Source organism: Mustela erminea, chromosome 5, assembly GCF_009829155.1.
Source record: "Mustela erminea isolate mMusErm1 chromosome 5, mMusErm1.Pri, whole genome shotgun sequence".
NCBI classification, from domain to species: Eukaryota; Metazoa; Chordata; class Mammalia; order Carnivora; family Mustelidae; genus Mustela; species Mustela erminea.
In genome coordinates this window covers 89,102,796-89,127,157 of record NC_045618.1, presented here as the reverse complement: position 1 = coordinate 89,127,157, position 24,362 = coordinate 89,102,796, and the positions used below count along the sequence as shown (strand labels likewise).

Below are 24,362 nucleotides of genomic sequence, written 5' to 3'. Positions count from 1 at the left end.
TTTCCAAGAAAGACAATGTAAAATAAGAAACATTTAAACACTGTTCAACTGATTTACATTATAAATTTATAGCAAATAAAAGGCTTTTTGAAACATACGTATATGTTATATTTGGTCATTTCTTATCATCCCTTAAGTCCTATATTTTTTTTTAAAAATCATGTGCTGTTTTATAGTTAAGAGATACCATTAATCTGGAAGAGATTAAATTCTGCAAAATCAATCTTTTTTGTGTATATACTTTTACAGGAAATACTTTTTGAACATGACACAAAAGATAAGTATAGATTTGACTATATAACACTTAGAAGCTTCACAAATCAAAAAATAGCACAAAATCTAAAAACCAACAAGTAACTAGAAAGGAATTCTTATATGCAACAATGAATAATCTTTACATGCAAAAAGATCTTAGAAGTCAATAAAATAGGAAAAAAATGAATGAGCAAGCAATTCACAAAAGAAATGGCCCATATAAATATGAAAGTCCAAATTTATTAAATCTTTAAAACTCAATTCTATCAAACAGTAATTACTGGATTTCTCTGTAAAACTAAGGCTTCATTAGCATATTTCTTAGCACAAGAAAACAACTTTTTCTACACATGTATAACACCAACAGACTAAAAACAAATGAGGATTGAAGACAAATTTTTGAATTTTTGATTAGGTGGACTCCAGTAAGTTACCAAAGAAACTGCATACCCAGGGGTGCCTGGATGGCTCAGTTGGTTAGGTACCCGCCTTCAGCCCAGGTCATGATCCCAGAGTCCTGAGATGGAGCCCCACGTAGGTCTCCCTCCTCAACAGGGAGTCTACTTCTCCCTCACCATCTACTGCTCCCCCTGCTCATGCTCACTCTCTCTAGGTAACTCCCTCTCTCAAATAAATATAAATAATCTTTTAAAAAAATAAGAAAAAACAAAGAAACTGCATACCCAGCATGCAATCTTAAGAAGTTAGAGAAGGAGTGTTATTAAAACATGACATCAGTGAATATAGAACAGCTTATTTCAAAACGTTTGTGATTAAAAAGGAATTACATGAAAGCAAGTGGAAAGAGTAAGACAATCTAGGGTTGCCTGGGTGGCACAGTTGATCAAGCATCTGACTACTGATTTCTGCTCAGGTCATGAACTCTGCCCTATTGTGGACCAAACCTTATGTCAGGCTCCACACTCAACATCGAGTCTGCTTAAGTTTCTCATTTCCTCTCCCTCTGCCCCTCCCAACCCTTCTCTCTCTAATAAATATTTCAACAAAAAAGAAAAAAAGAGGACAACCTAGATGAAATTTTTTCAAGCTAGAAAAGGCCAGTTTTTATTACAACAGAGTAATTTTATACAAGGTTTACCACCACTTTCTCCTGAAATCTACTAAATTGAAAGTAAACCTACTAAAAGACTTAGGAAAACGAAAAAAAGCAGCAGCATAAACCCACAAGGAAAAAGAAAATAGGCAATGAAAAAAAAAGTAATTCTAGAAGTGGAAAGTAGAGGGGCATCTGGGTGGCCCAGCTGGTTGAGTGACTCTTGATTTCGGCTCCAGTCCTGATCTCAGGGTCTTGGGACTGAGTCCTACATCATGCTCCCCACTGGGCATGGAGCCTGCTTAAGATTTCTCCATCTTCCCTCTACCCCTCCCTCCAACTCACTCACTATGGAAAAAAAAAAAAAAGTAGAAAGAGAATTAAGTATAGTAAAAGATTAAGCAGACCGGGGGCACCTGGGTGGCTCAGTGGGTTAAGCCTCTCCCTTTCGCTCAGGTCATGATCTCAGGGTCCTGGGATCAAGCCCACATCAGGCTCTCTGCTCAGCAGGGAGCCTGCTTCCCCCCCTCTCACTCTGCCTACTTGTGATATCTCTCTCTCTCTCTGTCAAATAAATAAATAAAATATTAAAAAAAAAAAAAAGATTTAGCAGACCAGCAAAGCTGAAATTTACTCAGAAGATGGGAAAGTCCAAATGCAGGTTGATTTAATACAACCCAAAACGCTCATAATTTGGGGGCACTAATACTAGAGGTATAAGTGGGACTGAAAATAGAAGGACTGCCTGAAAGTATGTACAAAAAAAGTCAGAAAGTCCCTCGTGTCCTCCCTGCACATATATAAATATACACACATACACACATATTCTTACTCTCCATTCATCCCTCCCTCCCACTCTCATCTTTCACATGCATGCACACATGCCCACACACATACTTACACATACATACACATCTGGCAAAAGCTTAGAAAGTTATTCTCTAGAGAGGCAGAATATGAAACTCTCAGACACATGCCCCAGGTGAAAGTGTGAGTAAAATATTGAAAACACACAAGTATTAAGTGAAAGATAACTTACTAAATAGTGACAAACCAACAACCCTTACCACTCTAAGCTGCTCATCTCACTGTTGGCAAATGGGCTTCTACCTCTCAAACAGGAATGAGGAGGTATCATCCCTATGGAAAATGGTCTTCAAATGCCAACAATTAGGGATCTTCCAACGAAACATCCTAGGCAGATTACCCTACAGAAAAGCCTCCCAATAACACACGCAGAGCTTCCAATTAGACATGGAGAGATTCACTAACAAATGAGCAGACTGCCGTGAATCACCTATACTTGACTTTAAAAAGAAACTCTTAGATAAAAGATACAACCAAAACAGAAACTAAAGGAAACAAGACAACTCAGGGAACTGAAAAACACTTCAAAAAGAAAAAATAAAATATCAGCAAGATAAGAACATGGCTTGCATAAATTAAGAAGAGGCATAAGCAATACAAAAAGAACACTTAAAATGGAAAAATATAGAAGAATAAGTCAATAAAACTTCCATATAAACAAAGAAATCAAAGAGAACATCTTCAAATAATTATTGTATAATCATATAAAAATCCCAAAAAAAAGCAGGAAATAATTTCCCAGAACTCAATCAAGAGCAAAAGTTTCTAAACTAAGAGTATCCAACAAATGTATGAAAAAACACCACACATCATAATGACATTTTGGAGAAACAGAAACAATGAAAGATATTAAAAGCTTCCAGGGAGGAAAGGAGCAGATCACAAAGATCCAGTAATCCAAATACTATGTGACTTCTCAAAAGCAGTACTGGAAAATGAACACAATAGACCAATAATGTCAAAATTTCAAGAAAAAAAAAATATTTCAACTCAGAAGATACCAACCAAAATGAAGATGTTCTCAAGAAGATGTAAATTTTGGGGTGCACCGGTGGCTCAGTGGGTTAAAGCCTCTGCCTTCGGCTCACATCATGATCCCAGGGTCCTGGGATCAAGCCCTGCATTGGGCTCTCTGCTCAGCAGGGAGCCTGCTTCTCCCTCTCTCTGCCTGTCTTTCTGCCTACTTGTGATCTGTGTCTGTCAAATAAATAAATAAAATCTTAAAAAAAAGAAGATGTAAATTTTTAAAAAGTTAGCATTTACATCTCTTTCTCAAGAAGCTTATCAAGAGAATTAACCACAAAAGAGCACATCTTAGATAGAGAAAATAAAAGATACAACACAGAAGAAAGACAATGGGAGTGAAGTGAAATCTCGGGACAGCAGAAGCATTAACAGACCTAGAGAACAAGTTCCTATCAAACCAGGAAGATGGAAGACCCCAGGAAGGATTGCTTCAAGAAAAAAAAGTAAAATCAGTATATTAACAAAGCATCTGAATGCATAAATAAGATTTTCAGCATCTCCAGAAGACAGATATACAGACAAGTATATAGGAAACAAAACAATTACCGTAGAGCAAAGAAAATGTTGGATAAAATAGAACATTTAGAGCACATCACATGGCTCAGTTGTAACATTTTTTTTAAAAAACTGCAAATAATGTAATCAATGAAAAATTTTCTCATGGAAAATTCTCCTCTATTGGAAGAATAGTGAGACAGGAAATATATTTGGGTGTGTGAGAGTATCTATCTATCTATCTATCTATTAAGAAGGAAAAGGTTAAAGCTAAATCCATTTGATCTACCACCAGAACTGCTTCTATCTTTAGGCTCCAGACCCATAGCTGCAATAATTCTCTTCCTTCCTTCAGTCTGGCTTTAAGGAGTTGGTACTAAATGCTATTTGCTGTGATTATTAAAATTTGCCCTAGAGAGGTGCCTGGGTGGCTCAGTGGGTTAAAGCCTCTGCCTTCGGCTCAGGTCGTGATCCCAGGGTCCTGGGATCGGGCCCCGCATCGGGCTCTCTGTTCAGCAGTGAGCCTGCTTCCCCTTCTCTCTCTGTCTGCCTCTCTGCCTACTTGTGATTTCTCTGTCAAATAAATAAATAAAATCTTAAAAAAAAAAAATTGCCCTGGATTACTTTAACTACTGGAGGAACAAGGTGCCAGGAGTATACAATTTGCACCCTATATAAAAGAGACACCAAAGGATATACGGGAGATAGTCCTGCTCTCCTGCTTCCCAGGAAAAGGCTAATCTTGCCCCTAGCATGGGTCAGTCATGAGTATGCCCAGAACATTTATAATTATATATTCACCGTTTAAAAGTCCCTATAGAGTACAAACCTGTTTCTGGCTTTCCTCAAGTTGGGAATTTTCACTCAAAGCATCTTTTAGAGCTATCTTAAGTCGTTCTTCATTCATTTGAAATACTCTGAAGGTTGTTTTGGCCTAAGTAAACACAATACATTAAGCTTATAAGAATTTATGTATTTATTTTTTATTTAATTTATTAATTAAATTGTAAATTTATTTAAATTTAAAATTAATTTATTAACTATGTAATACAATAGTTCATTTTTACACATACTCCCTAAAACATGGAATTAAAGTAAAAAACACACCAATATTAATATGAAAAGCAGTGTGGGGTAGCAAAAAAAAGGCCAGTCTAGAATCAGGGTCCAGTTGTGGCTCTGTCATGAACTTGTCATGTGGCCTTGGATAAAGGATTTAACCATTTATGATCTTTTATGTACTCTGTAGCAAATTTTGTTAACTTTTTATTATCTGCCTCTCTTTCTAGAATTTAAACTATATGAGAGCTTTCCTGTATATTTTGTCTACTAAAATTAAGTGCCAAGTACCTTCCAACAATGACCAGTACATAGCAAGAACTCAGTAAGTATCTGTCCAATAAAAAAATGAACCTTCCTGAACTACCTTCTACAAGGGAACTATATCTAAGACCCCAATATCTCAAATTCTAGTATTACACCTTCTTCTTTAAACATAAAACAGTAAAATTAAAATGATTTTCAAAAGCAACAAACCTTCTAGGCTAATTCAACTTACTTCAGCCACTTGTGATTTAAGAGAATCTGATTCATCTTCTAGAGACTGTATCGTTTTTGAAATATCCACCATCTGGAAAGAGAACATCGATCAATAAATGACTACTTATTCACTAAAATCTCTCCAGCTTCTAAGATACCACATACCTTAGCTATATTGTTAACCTAAATACAGCTACTCTAAAAAAAAAAAAAGGACTCTAAGAAAACTTGTCAGCCATATGCTTAGAGATTTTATATGAAAGTTAGACAGCAATAGTATTTCATCTCATCTTTAATATTTCATGATGTTTAAGCTATATAATCTCAAGATTAAGTTCACTGACATATTTTACTAAATAATCACACACATCTAGATCTTCCTTAAAACAGATTTTAAAATAAATGGCAAATAAAGCAAAGTTAAAATGTTCTCAAAATACCTTTTGAGTATAATAAAAAAAACTACCATGTATGTGATTATTCAACTTTATTTATGTGAGCTACTTCATAGTTCATATAGAAAATCTCTCTAAAAATATGCAAGATACTTAACATGATAATGGTAATCACTAACATATTAAAAAAAAAAAAAAGGCTAGTGGATCTTGAAAATTTTACTTTCTACTTAACCGCCTTCTATATTTTTTGGATTTTTTTAGAATGCATACAATACCTTAACTTTTTTTTTTTTTTTTTAAGTAGGCTCCATGCCCAGCACAGAGCCCAACACAAGGCTTGAACACATGACTCTGAGACCTCAACCAGAGCTGAGATCTGAGATCAAGAGTCAGACACTTAACTGAATAAGCCACCAGGCACCCCAATACCTATTAATTTCTTAAAATTCAGTAACCTTCCTTTTCCTACAGTCTCCTCATTTAACAAAAACCTTACCAATTCATCTTGTTCAGAATGTAGAGATTTCTCTTCTTCTAATTGGTTTTCCAGAACAAGTATTTCATCCTCAAGTTCAGATTTAGTCTTGTTCAGAGTTTCACAGACTGTCTAAAAAAGGAAGCCAACTTTATAAGACAAGAATAGAACTTCTGGGTTATGATAAATCAGACAAGTATAATCAAACACATGTGTTATCAATCAAATGAATTTAGTTTACATATTTGTACATTTTTATACCATTTAAATAACAGCAATGCTAGCAGGGGTCAGCAAACTTTTTTCTACAAAGAGCCAGAGAGTAAATATTTTAGGCTTTTAGGCCATGTAGTCTCTGTCCCAATATGCCTATGTAGTAAGAATGCAAAGACATGTAAATGAATGAGTATGGCTGTGTTCCAATAAAATTTTATTTACAAAAACAGGTGGAGAAACCAAACAATTTGGTTAAAAATGGGCGGAGGACCTGAACAGACATTTCTCCAAAGAAGACATACAGATGGTCAAGAGACACATGAAAAAATCCTCAACATCATTCATCAAGGAAATGCAATTCAAAAACCACAATAAGGGGTCATCTCACACCTGTCAAAATAGCTAAAATCAAAAAGACAAGAGATAACAAGTGTTGGCAAGGATGTGGAGAAAAAGGAACTGTTGTTCATTGTTGCTGGGAATATAAACTGGTACAGCCACTGTGGAAAGCAATAGAAATACTATATGATTCAATCATTCCACTACTTTTTATTCAAAAAAAAAACAAACAAGCACTAATCCAAAAAGATATATATATCTATGTTTATTGAAGCATTATTTACAATAGCAAAAATAGGGGAGAAACATAACTGTTCAATGATGGATGAATGGATAAAGAGGAGGTGGTATATATACACAATGGAATATTACATAGCCATAAAAAATGATGAGTTTTTTTTTGCCACTTGTGACAGTGTGGATGGACCCAGAAGGTATTTGCTAAGTGAAATAAGTCAGACTGAGAAAGATAAATGTCAAATGATTATACTCATATGTGTAAACTAAAAAAAAAAAACCAAACAAAAAGCAGAATCAGACCTATAAATTTAGAGAGTAAACTGATGGTTGCCACAGGAAAGATGGTGAGGGGCATGGGCAAAATGAGGGTTATGTGGGAGATCAGGCTTCCAATTAATGGAATGAATTAAGTCATGGGAATAAGAGGTACAGCATAGGAAATACAGTCAATGAGACTATAATAGCATTGTATATTGACAGATGGTAGCTATAGTTGTGGTGAGCATAGCATAAAGTATAGAGATGTTCAATCACTATGCTGTATACCTGATACTAATCTAACATTTGTATCAACTATAGTAAAAAACAAAACAAAAAAACAGGCGGAGAGCCCAGAATATAGTTTGCCGGGGCACCTGGGTGGCTCAGTGGGTTAAGCCTCTGCCTTCGGCTCAGGTCATGATCTCAAGGTCTTGGAATCGAGACCCAAATCAGGCTCTCTGCTCAGCGGGAAGCCTGCTTCCCCCCCCCCTCCGCCTGTCTCTCTGCCTACTTGTGATCTCTGTCAAATAAATAAATAAAGTCTCTAAAAAAAAAAAAAAAAAAAGAATATAGTTTGCCAACCTCTGCTCTAGAGCATTATAAAGGAAAAAGATGAGAAATAAGTCTGATTCAGTAAGATTAAAGACACAATAAAAAATAAACTCAAAAAATAATCAAGACTGCTTCATAATAATGTTCTGCATTGAATTACTTTCTGGGACGTTTTTAATTTTAAAGATTTTATTCATTCATTTGACAGAGAGAACAGTGAGAGCAGGAACACAAGCAGAGGGAGTGGGAAAGGGAGAAGCAGGTTTCCTGCTGAGCAGGGAGTCCAACACAGGGCTTGATCCAAGGAACCTGGGATCATGACCTGACCCAAAGGCAGCTGCTTAACAACTGAGCCACCCAGGCGCCCCTGGACCTTTTTCATTTTAAATGATTAGTTACTGAATCATTCCAATTGGATTTTAAATATGTAATAAACATACCTCTAATATTTGTGATCCTTCAACAAACTTGTTAAAAAAAAAACCCAAAGATGCAAAGAATTTAACAGAGACCAAAATAAAAAAAGAACAAGTACATACTATATTACAGTGGTTAAAAAACTTGTTTATATGTATTTCCCAACTTTGGTTATTTGATTATTTGAATTCCCTGACTTGAATCAAAATTACAGTACTATTAGATTTTATCTACTGATTCAACCATCAAATTTTTAAATTATATCATATATAGTTTATATTATGTCTACCAAGCTTAAAAATAAATATCACAAGTTTTTTAAAATTATAAAAATAGGACAAAAAGTTCTAAAATGTTCATTTAAATTTTCCTGCTAGATAATGTAAATTCAATGCCTTAAGAATAAATTGGTGTGTTTTATTTTATCCACAATACTACCAAACTTGAATAAATGCCTTTTCTGTCCAGTTTTTGCTTTTCTGTTACTAAGCTAAATGCCTTCTGTGATTCTTTATTTATTTATTTTTAATCAAACTAAGAAGTTACTGCTGGAAGAGGAGATAAAACAGAAGATCAGTAAATAAAACAATTTCAACAAGTTCTTGAGGATATTATTAGGTAAAAAATGAAGAAAGAAAAGATTAAGAAATTTACTCCATTGGAATTCAATTTATAACTTCCTTTGGGCTCTACCGAGGAAATTTTGAGACATAATCTATAGCTTTTTTAAAAATTTCTATTTTAATTCCAGTTAGTTAATATCCAGTGTTATAATAATAGACTTTCTGATGGTTACAGACATCAGTGATTGATAACAGCCGAGCTGGACTGTCTAAACACATATACCAAAAGTACAAAATCCATTGTTTTCTACTTTAGTATTAGTATGCTTCTGACAATACTTCCATCTCTAAATAATAACCAACAGCATTTACTCTAATCTATTGTAGCTTAGCTAAATGACAAATTTTTATTATTTCCCTTCTTATTACTAGCCAAATCATACCTGGCTCAAGAGAGCTGACTATAAGTTATCTCTTCCAAACCCTACATTCAGTGACATCATGTTGGTACCTTGAAATTGGAAGTATTTACAAAACAGAAGCAAGGAAATGCTACAAACAAGGACTCCTGCTTTTCGGAGAGCCAGCTATTAAACCTTTACCAGCACATCACTGCTTACAATATAAATCTTTGGTCTAATTCTAGTCAGCTCCTAATACAATGGGGATGAAGTAAAGGCACGTACTGCCACAATTTACATAATTTATTCCTGCCAACTATTCCTAAATTTATGAAAATGAATCTTTCTATTTTTTCCTTTCTAGAGCAAAAAGAATCAAAAAAAGGAAGGGTTGGGCGCCTGGGTGGCTCAGTGGATTAAGCCGCTGCCTTTGGCTCAGGTCATGATCTCAGGGTCCTGGGATCGAGTCCCACATCGGGCTCTCTGCTCAGCAGGGAGCCTGCTTCCTCCTCTCTCTCTCTCTGCCTGCCTCTCTGCCTACTTGTAATCTCTCTCTGTCAAATAAATAAATAAAATCTTTAAAAAAAAAAAAAAAAAAGGAAGGGTTACTTAATACATTTCATTCCCAAGAATGAAAAATAAAGAGCTTCTATAAGGCCCTAGATTCCAGTAAATTGAATATGCCTCGCTCAAAACAAGTTAGCAAGCAAAGTTCAAATTTTTAAAAATATTTATGTTACCTAATGTCCCATTTCCTATAATTAAATTTTTCTTTAAGTTTTAACATCTAAAAATGCTCTTTCACATTTCTTTTGAAATAATTTTGAGGAGATATATTTTCCTTAAAGCTTATGATATCTAGTAAAAAATCTTAACCCCAGCTTTTATAATTATAGGCACTGTTTTTACCTCCAAACTTTGTGCTTCTGTTGACTCCTTCTCAAAACTGGCATCCTTTAAAGACGATTCTAAGCCTTCATACTGAAAGAAAACAACACTGTAAGGAAAAACTCTACAAATTTTATTCTAAATTTATCTGGAGAGGTATCTAAGATGCAGACAAAATCCACTTCCACATGTATGCTTAATTTACTTTGATTTACTTAGCTTTAAGTTCTTCAGATATGAACACTATATTAGAGCCAGGGCAGCTAACATACCACAATACCCTAACCTGAGTAACAAATGACAGAACTTCACCTTTAAGACTAAGAGAACAGTCCCAAGTCTGCCTATTCATTAAAGAGAAATTAATACAAACTGGTCATCAGAACTTTTCACTTGTAATTCAAATCATAGAACAAATATAGCAAGCAGGCAATATAAAATCTTTAAACATGCAAAATAAAGAAAATGAAACATACAATGCTATAAGATTTGGCAAAATACACTTATTTCAATGCTTTTTTTCTTTTTTTTAAAGTGATTAAATGGAAAACTAGGCTATTTGGAAAAAGCTTCTCGCCAGATTAAGAAGAGATGGACGGGGCACCTGGGTGGCTCAGCTGGTTAGGTGCCTGCCTTCAACTTAGGACATAATCCCAGGGTCCTAGGTTTGAACCCCACATCAGACTCCCAGCTCAATGGGAGACCTGCTTCTCCCCCCTCTCACACTTCCCTTGCTTGTGTTCCCTCTCTTGCTGTCTCTCTGTGTCAAATAAATAAATAAAATCTAAAAAAAAAAAAAAAAGAAGAAGAAGAAGAGATGGACAAAAACACACAGAAAAATAGGATATGTCAGAAGGCTTCAGACAGCTATCGACAGAATGAGATAGAAGAGGGAATTCTTAGAAAAGCAAGCCTAGCATTTGACATTTCCTTCTCCCTGCCCAAAAGCAGAGGATGATAGGCCAAGAAACTGAGCAGAAACTAATACCAACCCACACTGGCTACCTTATAAGAAAGTCTAAACCAGAAACGGACCAATCCCTCGAAGTAAGGCCAAAGTTCCAAACATTTTAATCTGTACTCAAAGTAATCAATGATTTCTGATGTCTCAACCTAGCTGCCTATGAGAAGCAACAGTAAACCCTTAAGGAGAAAGATAACATCACTCACAGCTTCAGATTTTTCTCTTATATAACCTGGCACTGATGAACACAAGATCTGACTAAGAACCAAGAAAAAAATGAGCAGGAGAAACAGATTCTTGAAGAATACAAATAACAGGAATTTTCAGTCAGGGGCACCTGGGTGGCACAGTTGGTTAAGCTCCCCAGCTCTTAAATACAGCTCAGGTCATGATCTCAGAGTTGTGAGATCGAGCTCTGCCTTGGGTTCCACATTTAGCACAAAGTCTGCTTAAGATTCTCTCTCCCTCTCCTTCTCCCCACTATTCTCACTCTGTCTCCCTCTCGAATAAATAAATAAATAAAAAGAATTTTCAATAAGACATTAAAATAAGGGTTAATATGGGATGCCTGGGTGGCTCAGTCAGTTATGCGACTGCCTTCAGCTCAGATCATGATCCCAGGGTCCTGGGATTGAGTCCCACCTCCGGCTCCTTGCTCAACATGGAACCTGCTTCTCTCTCTCCCCATGCTGCTCCCCCTGCTTGTGCTCTCTCTCTCTCTCTGACAAATAAATAAAATCTTAAAAAAGGGGGAAAAAATTGCCAACCTAGCATTCAAAAAACAGCATTACACAAAATGTACATTATATATTATCAGACAAACAAAAACAGAGAATTTATCAATAGTATACTCCACAAAAGGAAAGATTAGGATGGGGCACCTGGGTGGCTCAGTTGGTTAAGCCTCTGCCTTAGCTCAAGCCATGACTGGGATCCAGCCCCACGTAGGGCTCCCTGCTCAGCAGGACAATCTGCATCTCCCACTTTCTCTCCCTCTCCTCTCCCTCTGCCCCTGTTCTCTCTCTTGCTCTCACTCACTCTCTCTCTCTCTACTTTTTTTAAAAGAAAACACTAGTGTGTTCTTCAGAAGTAAGGAAAATCATCCCAGAAGAAAGCTGAAAATGAATGAAAGAATAAATAGTAATGAAAATAATAAACATATGGGTAAATCCAAACAAATGGTCAGGATTTCAAATAGTAATAAAATGACTTGGAGGTTTAAACAAATATAAAATCAAAGTATAGTGCAAAAGCACTTGCACAAAAAGGGACAGTGGAATTACAGTATTCTAAGATCTTTACATCATCCAGTAAGTAGTAACAGCATTCACTTATATTAGATTTTAGTAAGTTAAGGGTAGATGTTATAATTTCTAAGATAATCATTAAAAGAATATAAGATAATCCATAAGTAACAAACCCACTGATATAGAAAATATTGAAATAAAAAATAAACTACTTTAATAAAAAAAATAAGAGAGGAGAGAAAAAAGAACGTGGAATCCGTGTGAAATAGAAATAGTTAAGATGATAGATTTAAGCCCTAATAAATTAGAAGTTACATGGAATGCAAATGAAGTAATAGTCCATTAAATACAAAGATTTTTTTAGACTAATTTAAAAAAGCAAAATCCAACTGTACACTATTTCTAAAAGAGACAACAGAAAAATAAGTACATAAAAAGGTTAAAAGTAGACTAATGGGAAAAGATCTACCATGCAAATACTTACCAAATAGCTACACTAATATCAGACAAAATCAAAAATTCCTAAAGATAAAACAGGGGTATTTCATAATGATAAAAGGCTCAATCTAACCAGGAAGATAAAACAATTACAAATCTGTATCCACCTAACATAAAATTGACAAAATTAAGAAAAAAACAAATGCATAATCATAATGGGAAACATACTTCGCTCAATAACCAATAGATAATATGAATTTAAAAAGTAACAAAAATATATACCAATAACTAGGGTAAATAAAAGTGGTATTACATCACAAGGGTAATGAATGTATGTATGTAATTAATACACATACACAAGGGTAATGTATGTATTTCTGAAACACTTACCAAAATCAATCTTATACCAAGTCATAAATTAGGTCTCAGCAAAGAAAAAAGGATGAAATCATAGACCATATGCTCTGAATTAAATAGAATTAGGTAAAATTAAGCTAAAAATTAATTAAAAAGAAATTTTAAGAAATCTCTCTTAGGAAATTAATAAGTACCCTACCAAATAACTAGTGTTTCCAAGAAGACAGCACAACAAAATTTTTAAATATTTTATACTGTTTGATCAAGAAAGCATGACATACCCAAACCGATGAGATGTTTTAAAGAAAGCCAAAGTAAATTAGAGCTTTAATGCAGAAAGTGTAAAGGAAGTATAAAGTAAAACTCAATGATTTAAGTACACATCCCAAAAAGTGAACAAAAAAGAAGAGTAAAATAAAGCAAAGCAAAGTGGGGGGAAAAATAAGAAATTAAATATAAAACAAAGTAAAAAGAATCAACAAAACCAAAAGATTGTTCTTAAAAGGCATTAAAAAGGGGCAACTGCATGGCTCATTCAGTTAAGCATCTGCCTTCAGTTCAGGTCATGATTCCTGGGTCCTGGGATAGAGCCTCATGTAGGTTTCCCTGCTCAGCAGGGAATCTGCTTCTCCCCTCTTTCTGTCCCTCCCCAGCTTGTGCCCACGTGCTCACTCTCTTTCTCCCTCTCAAATAAATAAATGAAAACTCTATGGCACCTGTGTGGCTCAGATAGTTAAGCCTCTGCCTTGGGCTCAGGTCATAATCCCAGAATCCTGGGATAGAGTCCTACATCAGGATCCCTGCTCAGCGGAGAGTCTGCTTCTCTGCCCCTCCCCTGACTGGTGCTTTCTCTCTTTCTTGCTCATTCTTTCCCTCTCTCTCAAATAAATAAATAAAATATTTAAATAAATAAATAAGTAAATAGAGCATTTAAATAAATAAATAAAGGCACTAAAACATTGATAAAACCCTACCAAGGCTGATAAAGGATAAAAAAGGGAGAGAAGTTCAACCAACCAATTATCAGGAATAAAAAGGTAGATACCTCACTAAAGGTCCCATAAATGTTTAGAAAATAATAGGAGAATAAACACTATTCCAGCAATGATCAAATAAAAGATAAAATTTTAAAAACTCATTTGTAATAGCATCAAAAAGAATAAAATATGTAGGAATAAATTTAACTAAAAAAATGGTAGGCCTTGTACTCTTTTTTGTTTTAAGATTTTATTTTTAAGTAATCTCTACATTGAGCGTGGGGTTCAAACTTACAACACTGACATCACGAGTAGCATGTTCGACCAAATGACCAAGCCAAACGCTCCAAACCTTATACTCTTAAAAACTACAAAACAGAGAAGACCCAACTAAATGGAAAGACATCTCCATCTCCTATTCCTATTCCTAGATCAGAGACTTCATATTGTTCAGACAGCAATACACCCCGAAATGATTTATAGATTCAACATAAGCCCTATCAAAACTGTAGCTAATCTGGGGCGCCTGCCTGGCTTAGTCAGTGGAGCATGTGACTCTTGATCTCAGGGTCATGGGTTCATGTCCCATGTTGGATGCAGAGATTACTTAAAAGTAAACATTTTTTAAAATTAAGATTTATTTATTTTGGTGGGGGACGGAGAGCAGAGGGAGAAAGTCCCAAGCCAACTCTGAGCTCGGTGTGGAGCCCAATGTAGGGCTCAATCCTACAAACCTCAGATCACGACCTAAGCTGAAATCAAGAGTCAGACACTCAACCAACTGTATCACCTAGGCATCCCAAAAATAAAATCTTAAAAAAAAAAAAAAAAAAAGAATTCCAGTTAATCTGTTTGCAGAAATTGCAAGCTGATCCCAAAAATCACAGAAAATACAAAGGACCCAGAATAATCAAAATGATTTTGAAATAAAGGAACAAAGTTAAAGGGCTTACATTTCCCATCAAAAAGCTAACATTGATCAAGACAGTTTGGAACTGGCATAAAGACAAACACAACAGCTAAGTTGAGAATCCAAAAATGAACCCTCACAATTACAGTCAACTGATTTTCAATAAAGGTGCCACAACAATTCAATGGGGGAAAGAACAAACCTTTCAACAAACATTCCTAGGGAAAACTGGATATCCACATGCCAAAGAATGAAGTTGGACCCACCCTTACCTCACACAATTTATAAAAAATTAATTCAAAACAAATCAAAGACCTAAACATAAAATCTAATCCCATAAAACTTTTAAGAAAAAAATACAAGTGTAAATCTTTCAGAGCTTGTTTTAAGCAACTGTTTCTTAGATACGACACCAAAAGTGTAAACAACAACAAAAAAAAAAGTAGAAAAACTGAGCATTATTATAAAAATTAAAAACTTTCAGAGGCGCTTAGGTGGCTCAATCAATTAAATGTCTTCCTTCAGCTCAGGTCATGATCTCAGGGTCCTGGGATAGAGCCCCACATCGACATCCCTGCTCAGTGGGAAGTCTGTTTCTCCCTCTCCCTCTGCCTCTCCCCACTGCTAGTGCTCCCTGTCAAATAAATAAATAAAATCTTTTAAAAAGAAAATTAAGGGCGCCTGAGTGGCTCAGTCGTTAAGAGTCTGCCTTCGGGTCAGGTCATGATCCCAGGGTCCTGAGATTGAGCCCCACACTGGGCTCCCTGCTGGGTGGGAAGCCTGCTTCTCCGTCTTCCACTCCCCCTCTCTCACTGTGTCTCTCTCTGTCAAATGAATAAATAACAATCTTTAAAAAAAAAGGGGGGGGGGCCTGGGTGGCTCAGTGGGTTAAAGACTCTGCCTTCGGCTCAGGTCGGGATCTCAGGGTCCTGGGATCGAGCCCCACATCGGGCTCTCTCCTCAGGAGGGAGCCTGCTTCTTTTCCTCTCTCTCTGCCTGCCTCTCTGCCTACTTGTGATCTCTGTCTGTCAAATAAATAAAATCTTTAAAAAATAAATAAAAAATAAATAAAAAAAAAGAAAGAAAGAAAATTAAAAACTTTAATGCCTCAAAGATGCTACCAAGAAAGTGAGGAGAAAGCCCAGAGAAATGAGAGAAAATACTGGAAAATCAGATATTTAGAAGCTTGTATGTATAATATACAAAGTTACAACTCAATAATAAAAAGCCAGGGTGCCTGGGTGGCTCGGTTGGTTGAGCGACTGCCTTTGGCTCAGGTCATGATCCCAGAGTCCCGGGATCGAGTTCCACATCCGGCTCCCAGCTCCACGGGAGTCTGCTTCTCCCTCTGACCTTCTTCCCTCTCATGCTCTCTCTCACTCTCTCTCTCAAATGGATAAATAAAATCTTATTTAAAAAATAAAATAAAATAATAATAATATAATTATTAATATTAAAATAATATTTAATAAAATTATTTAAATAAATTAAATAATAAAAAGACAAATAACCCAGTTTAAAAATAGGCAAAGGAAGTGAGGAGAGATTTCTCAGGAGAAGATAAATAAATGGCCAATGGACACATGAAAAGACAAATATTCAGGGCACCCGGGTGGCTCAGTTGTTAAACATCTGCCTTTCGGCTCAGGCCAGCTCAGGCCATGATCCCAGGATCCTGGGATCATGCCCCTCGTGGGGCTCCCTGCTCAGCGGGAAGCCTGTTTCTCTATCTTCCACTCCCCTCTTCTTGTGCTCCCTTTCTCACCATGTCACCCTCTGTCAAATAAATTTTAAAAAATCTTTTTTAAAAATAAATATATAGGGACGCCTGGGTGGCTCAGTTGGTTAAGCAGCTGCCTTCGGCTCAGGTCATGATCCCAGCGTCCTGGGATCGAGTCCCACATCGGGCTCCTTGCTCGGCAGGGAGCCTGCTTCTCCCTCTGCCTCTGCCTGCCTCTCTGTCTGCCTGTGCTCGCTCACGCTCTCTCCCTCTGTCTCTGAAAAATAAATAAAATCTTTAAAAAAAATAAAAATAAAAATAAATATATAATGGCACAATGTTTTACTTTTATCAAATACATATCAGTTTTAATAATAACTTAGTGAGTACAATGCTCTTAAATATGCTTTATTATTTGAAAGCATTGTGCCGTTATTATGTGATACAACAAATTAAAGATGAAGTTCTAAATTTAAAAAATAAATAAATAAATAAATATATAGATGAACTGTTTTCCCCAAAATATATAGCTCCAGAACCTCAGAATGTGACTGTATTTGGAGACACACCCTTTAAAGAGGTGGTTAAATTAAAATAAAGTCTTTATGGTGAGCCCTAATCTAATCAGACTGCTGTCCCTATTAGAAGAGGCAACACTGAGTGCCTGGGTGACTCAGTTTGTTAAGCCTCTAACTTCGGCCCAGGTCATGATCCCAGAGTCCTGGGATAGAGCCCCACATTGGGCTCCCTGCTCAGTGCAGAGCATGCTTCTCCCTCTCCCTCTGCCTACTGCTCCCTCTGCTTGTGTTCTCTCTCTCTGCATCAAATAAATACATAAAACTAAAAAAAAAAAAAAAAAAAAAAAAAAAAAAGAAAAGAAAAGAGGAAATATAGACACTCAGAGACACACAAATGAACACCTGCACAGAGGTAAGACCACATGAGATAAGGGCATGCAGGCTAAGGAGAGGAGCCTCATAAGAAACCAAACCTCCCACATTTTGATCTTAGACTATTAGCTTCCAGAACGGTGAAAAAATTAATTTCTGTTGGTAAGCCAGCTGGTCTGTGGCATTTTGTTATGGCAGTCCTAGCAAACTTAAACAAAGACTAAATGAGAAAAGTAAAACAAAGTTTCTAAAAGTAGCACAAAAGAATATCTTCGTATCCTTGAGTAATCAAAAATTCTTAAATAAGAAACAAAAAAGCAGTTATCATAAAGACGATGGATGAATTAGACTAGGTTAAATTAAGAACCTCTGCTTACCGTTTGAAATAAAAAGGTAAACCACACAGTGGAGGAAAATATTTGCAGTACATATATCTGACAAAGGATTCATGTTCAAATATAGAAAATATTCTACTTATCGAAAAGGAAAAAGAAAGATGACACCTTCTCAAACATGAAAAAAAAAAAAGCTTGAGCAGTAAACTTCACAAAAAGAATATTCAAAATGACCAATAAAAACATGAAAAAGTGCTTACCCTCATTATCCTATTACCCTACCACAATGGTTAAAATTAATAAGATTGGTAATATGAAAAGCAACTGAACTCTCACACTTTATAAAGCATTAATAATCTTAAACTTAACACTGAAGTATCTGCACTGAAGAGTATTAAGTACTCTAACTCTAACATGAATGTTAACATTTTCAAAAATATCTTACCTCTTTTTGAACAAGACTAAGTTTTTCAAGTAGTTTACATTTTTCATCAATTAGTGTAGAAAGTTCTACAGCAAGCTTATTCTCTCTTCCTGAAAAGAAAGTTCATATCATCATCATATGTAAATTGTTTTAAGTTTCAAAATTATAAATAATGATGAGATCTAGAAGAGAAAAAAGAGCTTACCCACATAAAGCCGGCTTCTAACCTGAAACAAATTTTTAACAAAAATTACATTAAAACAAATATATATTCAAGTAAATCTATTTAACTTCTACCAACTGAAAAACAACTGGTTTCTTATTGCCTTAGTATGAATATGCGTTATCTGAAAGTGTTCTTTTTCCAATGGGAAAAAATATTACATATTAAAGTCTCTCTACTGAAGAATCACATTATTTATTAGCATATTAAAGGCTCTGAAATAATTCTACCTTAAAAACACCTGTTTCATTTCATTTATCCCACTGTTCATCAAATATATTTGGTCCTCAAACAATTTCAGGAAGCCCTTAGTACCATCTCCCCCACTGATAACACCCAAAATAAAGTTTGAGAAAATGTTACCATGGATTGAATTGAATATAAAATCTTTTTCTTCTTTAACCTTTTTCTATCTCAAAAAATGAAGGAAAGATCCCATTTGTAAAGATAAGCAGACTTAGAGAACTTAAATCATCTACAGAAGATGTATAGGGATAAAATTTTTAAAAGTTTTTAAGTTTTATTTATTTTTTTTAAAGATTTTACTTATTTATTCGACAGACAGAGATCACAAGTAGGCAGAGAGGCAGGCAGAGAGAGAGGAAGGGAAGCAGGCTCCCTGCTGAGCAGAGAGCCCGATGCGGGGCTCGATCCCAGGACCCTGAGATCATGACCTGAGCCGAAGGCAGAGGCCTTAACCCACTGAGCCACCCAGGCGCCCCAAGTTTTTAAGTTTTAAAGTCGAAGTACAGTAGAATCAGTATTAATATAGGACTAAATTAGTGAACTGAATTATTGCATTGAGGACCTATCTCAAAAGGTAGTAAGAACCTATTAAAAAATTGAAAAACAAAAGTTAAAAGATATGGAAGGCAGAAATAGAAAGGGCAGTACCTAAAAACACAGTCCCAAAAGGAGAAAAATAAAATGTAAAATGCAGAAAGTAACTTCTAGGATTAAAAAAAAAAAAAAAAAAAGATGAAAGACCTCATATTAAGATTCCAGAGAATTCTAAAACAGAAATAAGAAAAAACATTTAAGCCTAGACACATTATACTGAAATAAGAATATCAAATTAAGGGGCTCTTGGGTGGCTCAGTGGGTTAAGCCTCTGCCTTCGGCTCAGGTCATGATCTCAGGGTCCTAGGATGGAGCCCCACATCAGGCTCTCTGCTCAGTGGGGAAGCCTGCTTCCTCCTCTCTCTCTGCCTGCCTCCCTGCCTACTTGTGATCTCTCTGTCAAATAAATGAAATCTTAAAAAAAAAAAAAAAAAAAGAATATTAAAAGATTCTAAAAGCTTCTACAGAGAACAGATCACTTATGAGTAATAGTCACACAGATATTAGACTTTTCAATAAGTAACATTAGACATAAAAAGACAAGGAATTAAGGGTTTAAAGTATTAAAAGGACAGAACTTTGGACCAAAAATGTTTATAGCAAACAAATTATGATTCCAATGTGGGAGCTTAATTCGAATATCCTCAAGCACTCAAAATAAAGTCTCAGAAAGTTTGCCATACAAAGATCTACACTAAAAACAACTCTGAAAGTATTCAAATATGGGAAGAAGTAAATCTAGGCGACCCTGCAAGAATAGGTCAATTAAGAGTAACCAAATACCTTGGTAATATTTTTGTTTTGCTGTAATATTTTGTTCAGCTCAGGTCTTGATACCAGAATCTTGAAATTGATACCCACTTCAGGATCCCTGCTCAGCAGAGCCTGCTTCTCCCTCTCCCTCTGTCCCTCCCCACCACCCCACCACCCCACCACCACTCACAATCTTTTTCTGTCTCTCTTGCGCTTGCTCTCAAATAAATAAAAACTTTTTAAAAATAAATAAGCACAGATCAAAATAAATAAATAAATGTAAGGTTTTAATATTATTGTAGAATACTTCTACAAAGAAAGTCTTTAAAATTTTTACACTTAAAAAAATTCCTCTGAGTTCACATTTTCTAATAGCCACAAATTAACACGAGAAATGCACTTAACAATCAACGTCTTTCCTTAAAATAAAAGATATGTTTCTCATATTAACTGTTCAACCTTAAGACACATGAATATTCTCTTAATATTGGTTACTTACCGACCGAAAACTCCTCCACAAAAACAAGAGAACAGCAAAAAATCCAAAAACACCTGCACATATCACCAATTCCCATGGAAAACCATAGGAATTTGGTCTCATATCTTCAGGCACTCCTACCAAAACCTTCAAGACAAAAAAATTAACTTCTCAAAAATGCACATTTGATAAAAAGTACTGATTACAAACTGTTATACATGGAATGTTTGTGTTCCCCAAAATTCATATGTTGCAACCTAATCCCCAGTGTAATGGTATTTGGAAGTGGGGCTTTGGGGAGGTGATCATGAGAATAGAGCCTTCGTGCATGGGATTAGTTCGCTTATAAGAAGCCACAGAGACTTCCCTTGACCTTTCTACCATGTGAGGTAATAATGAGAAGAATGAACCAGGAAGTGTGTCCTCACCAGACACAGGATCTGCAGCGCCTTGATCTTGGCCTTCTCAGCCTCCAGAACTGAGAACAATGTTACTTATTTAAGCCACCCAGTCTGTGGTGTTTTTATTACAGCAGCCCCCACAAACTAAGACATAAGTAAGTACAAGTTTATGTGTAAACACTATTAACACTCTTTTCATGAAATGGGCTGCCAGACTACCAAACAGAAGGTATCGCAGTATATTTTTCAGGCAATTTTCAATCACCAAGTGATGAAAAACAGCACTGGTAAAATGCAGTGAGGTGCAAACTGGAATTCTACAGAGACACCTCAGAGCTTCTGAAAGTAAGAGGCCAAAGGAAAAGAATCTGAGGTCAGGTCCTCTAAACCTGATATCGACCAGTTTAGGTTTTATGTGTGGAGTATACTGGATCCCATTTATGATTTCCCCCACAGTGAAGGAAAAAAATAGATCTGAAGCTTAAGAAAAAAAAGGTTTGAAAACCACTGATGAAGCTTTGCCTTTGGAATCTGAGTATCTCTACCCTACTTCTGTGGCTCCCTTCTCTTACCTGTCATGGGAATAACGCAGCTTCAACATGCAGGGCAGGAACTCAGTAAAGGTAACTATTTCTATTAATCCTCCTTCAAAGACCATGATCCTGTAACCATGGCCTTTCCACACAACTTCTCTCCCGAGCAGGTCTTTGGTACAAAACAGCTTAAGGCTTTTACAGTTCCTCCTATATTTCATCTTTCCCTGGGTCAGTTCATTACTCATCCTCACCCAATGGGGTTATTTTGTTACTAGGCCCCACATATACTACTCAATCACAGAAAAGAGAATGGTAGGGGAAAAAAAGAAAATGTCCTTTTAAGAAAAACCTGAAGTCTAATCAGGTTTGATTTTTTCCAGGGTTCAGTCCTTTTTAGGCCCTTTCTACCTAGAAAAACACCCTTTAATACCTATTCTCCTCAACAAAGTCTGCTTTATAACTCTGATCCATATAAGTACTCCTTCCAAATTGCTATCTATAGTTCATTAACCTGCATGCCCAGTGGGGCGCCTGCTTAAGATTCTCTAAGAAAAAAAGAAAACATTTCCACAATACTGTTTCCTGTCCCCCCTGCGACCCCTGGACCAAGTAACCCTGATCACGCCTGAACTCACCGTACGCAGCTTTTCCAGGACCAGCCCAAAGTACGACTGAGGGCCAGTCCTGGGCTCCTCCATGGCGCCAACGTCGCCTCAACTGGAGTGGCCGCAGCCAGGGCCTGACGTAGCCACAACAATTGGTATAGAACTCGGCGGTTTGGGTCCGGAACCCAAACCTGCACCCGGCAACCGGAGCAGACCACTGCGGAGTCGGTTGCGGGGGGTTGCTGTTGGGAACCGCACCAACGAGCCTCAAGTGTCCAATGCTGCCCACCCGGAGAGCCTCGCCCCTAGTTATGCTCTACGTCCTGAAGATCCGAAGGTCCAAGCCCGTCTCCAAGGAGCCCGCGACCTGCCCTCTCCTCGCGGTCCACTCCTCGATTTGGTTTCGGCCAGGCCGGAAATATGTACAAAATAAAATCATGTCTTGTTCCACAATATGCTTCTCTTCCTATAAACTCTACCTCTGTGAATGAATAAGCTGCCATAGCCAGAAACCTGGCAGTCATTCTGGACTCCTCCTCTCTCTCACCCTTCCCATCCAATCAGCAAGATCCTACCCATTTTAGCTCTTAGCTACTAAATATTTCTCCCATTCAGTACCCTCTTCTTTATCCCTACTTGACTCCTATGCCATCTCTCCCTACACCATTTCTAGTTTTGTTCTCCTTACATCTAACTCACATGCCACCATCAGGAAGCTACTTAAACCAAAAGTCTAACCACTGAAATTCTTCAAATGCTCTCCAGCACCTACATCAACGGGAATCTACTTAATGTCTCCAACAGGCATCTCTGCGCATCATTCCCTGAGCCTACTCTGTATTCAAGTAAGACACTTCTCTGCACTCACAATGTTGTTTCCTGTCCCCTCTGCTTAACCTATTCAGTTAGCCTGGAAAGGCTTTCCTACACACTCAACTGGATATAATCTCTCCCACCCCTCACTTTCCCTAGCACTTTCTGTGTATGATTTGGTAAGCAGTTCATCAGTTTCTACTTTGCACTATTTCTTTTTTCTTCTCTCCCTTAACAGACAGCTTGACACCAGTGGCCCAAATTCAGTCCATTTAAATTCTCCACAGAACTGTCTCTCTCACACACGCAAATACACACACACACACACACACACACAATCACTCGATGCACTTGGTTGAATGACTGAACACCATGACAACAGTACTTTTAATTTCGGTTACAAAAAAAAATCCTTATAACTGACCCAATATTTTAAAAGACTTGATTTTTAATGCAAACATTTTAAAGCACAGGCATATAAATACCCCTCAACTGTCAGCAAAGGCACATAAACACTTAAGAGAGAAAAATCTACACAACTACACAAATTAACCTTAAAAAGACTAAAAACATTTTGAACACTGGGAGTTCAGGATCTCCAGATTTTACACTAGTACGACCTTTTACATTAACAACACACAGAAAGATGCGAAGAAAAATGTCACTTAGGGTAAAGTATCTCGAAAGAGCATTCTTTATTACAAGAAAACGCAGAATTACAATCCTAACTTCCCGTCCAGGTTTCGGTGTCCCTTCAAGACAACGAGAAGTTTCATCACTAAAAGGAATTCATTTCCGAGGATTAGTCCTCAAGTTTCTCACAGTCGAGAGAACCACGTGTCATTGACCCCTGTTCAAAGCGAATAACGTGACGGTAAAGCTATTCTTTTTAGGAATCCGAAAACATTTGACACACCTTTGCAAAATCCTGCTAGGTAAATGCTCTCTTCACCTTCGGGATCTCCAAGTCCCTTTCCAACACAGACACACACACACACACACACACACAACCACCCCAGCAGCCTGCGAACCTGGCTACTGCCTCGGACACACGCAGGAGCCCGACAGCAGGTGAGAGGACTGGCTTCAGGACCTCTAACCACCGCCACCAAGACCGCAAAGCCAAAAGTCGGCTGCTTCCTTCCCCGGGAGGTTCCTGCGACCCCTGGGCCAAGTAACCCTGATCGCGCCTGAACTCACCGTACGCAGCTTTTCCAGGACCAGCCCAAAGTACGACTGAGGGCCAGTCCTGGGCTCCTCCATGGCGCCAACGTCGCCTCAACTGGAGTGGCCGCAGCCAGGGCCTGGAGCCACAACAATTGGTATAGAACACCGCGGCTCTGGGTCCGGAACCCAAACCTGCACCCGGCAACCGGAGCAGACCACTGTGGAGCCGGTTGCGGGGGGGTGCTGTTGGAAACCGCACCAACGAGCCTCAAGTGTCCAATGCTGCCCACCCGGAGAG

At 37.1% G+C, this 24,362-nt stretch overlaps 1 protein-coding gene across 8 annotated transcripts in view; it reads right to left on the bottom strand.

The window, feature by feature from the left end:
- Positions 1–24,362, bottom strand: part of MIA2 (MIA SH3 domain ER export factor 2) — an 83,616-nt gene that overhangs the window by 39,323 nt on the left and 19,931 nt on the right. For 4 of the 8 annotated variants that reach the window (XR_004285938.1, XM_032344095.1, XM_032344094.1 and 1 more), the window contains 7 exons: positions 20,564–20,689; positions 18,454–18,475; positions 18,270–18,358; positions 10,008–10,079; positions 6,131–6,241; positions 5,256–5,327; positions 4,527–4,631 (listed from right to left, as the gene is read on the bottom strand). Coding sequence is in view for 7 of the 8 variants with exons in the window: in XM_032344095.1 (XP_032199986.1) it covers positions 4,527–4,631; positions 5,256–5,327; positions 6,131–6,241; positions 10,008–10,079; positions 18,270–18,358; positions 18,454–18,475; positions 20,564–20,689 (597 nt within the window). In the remaining variant the exon portion in view is untranslated. Of the gene's footprint in view, positions 1–4,526; positions 4,632–5,255; positions 5,328–6,130; positions 6,242–10,007; positions 10,080–18,269; positions 18,359–18,453; positions 18,476–20,563; positions 20,690–22,114; positions 23,309–24,097; positions 24,297–24,362 lie in introns of those variants that run through there. The other 4 variants (XM_032344097.1, XM_032344099.1, XM_032344096.1 and 1 more) reach the window with 4 other exon arrangements.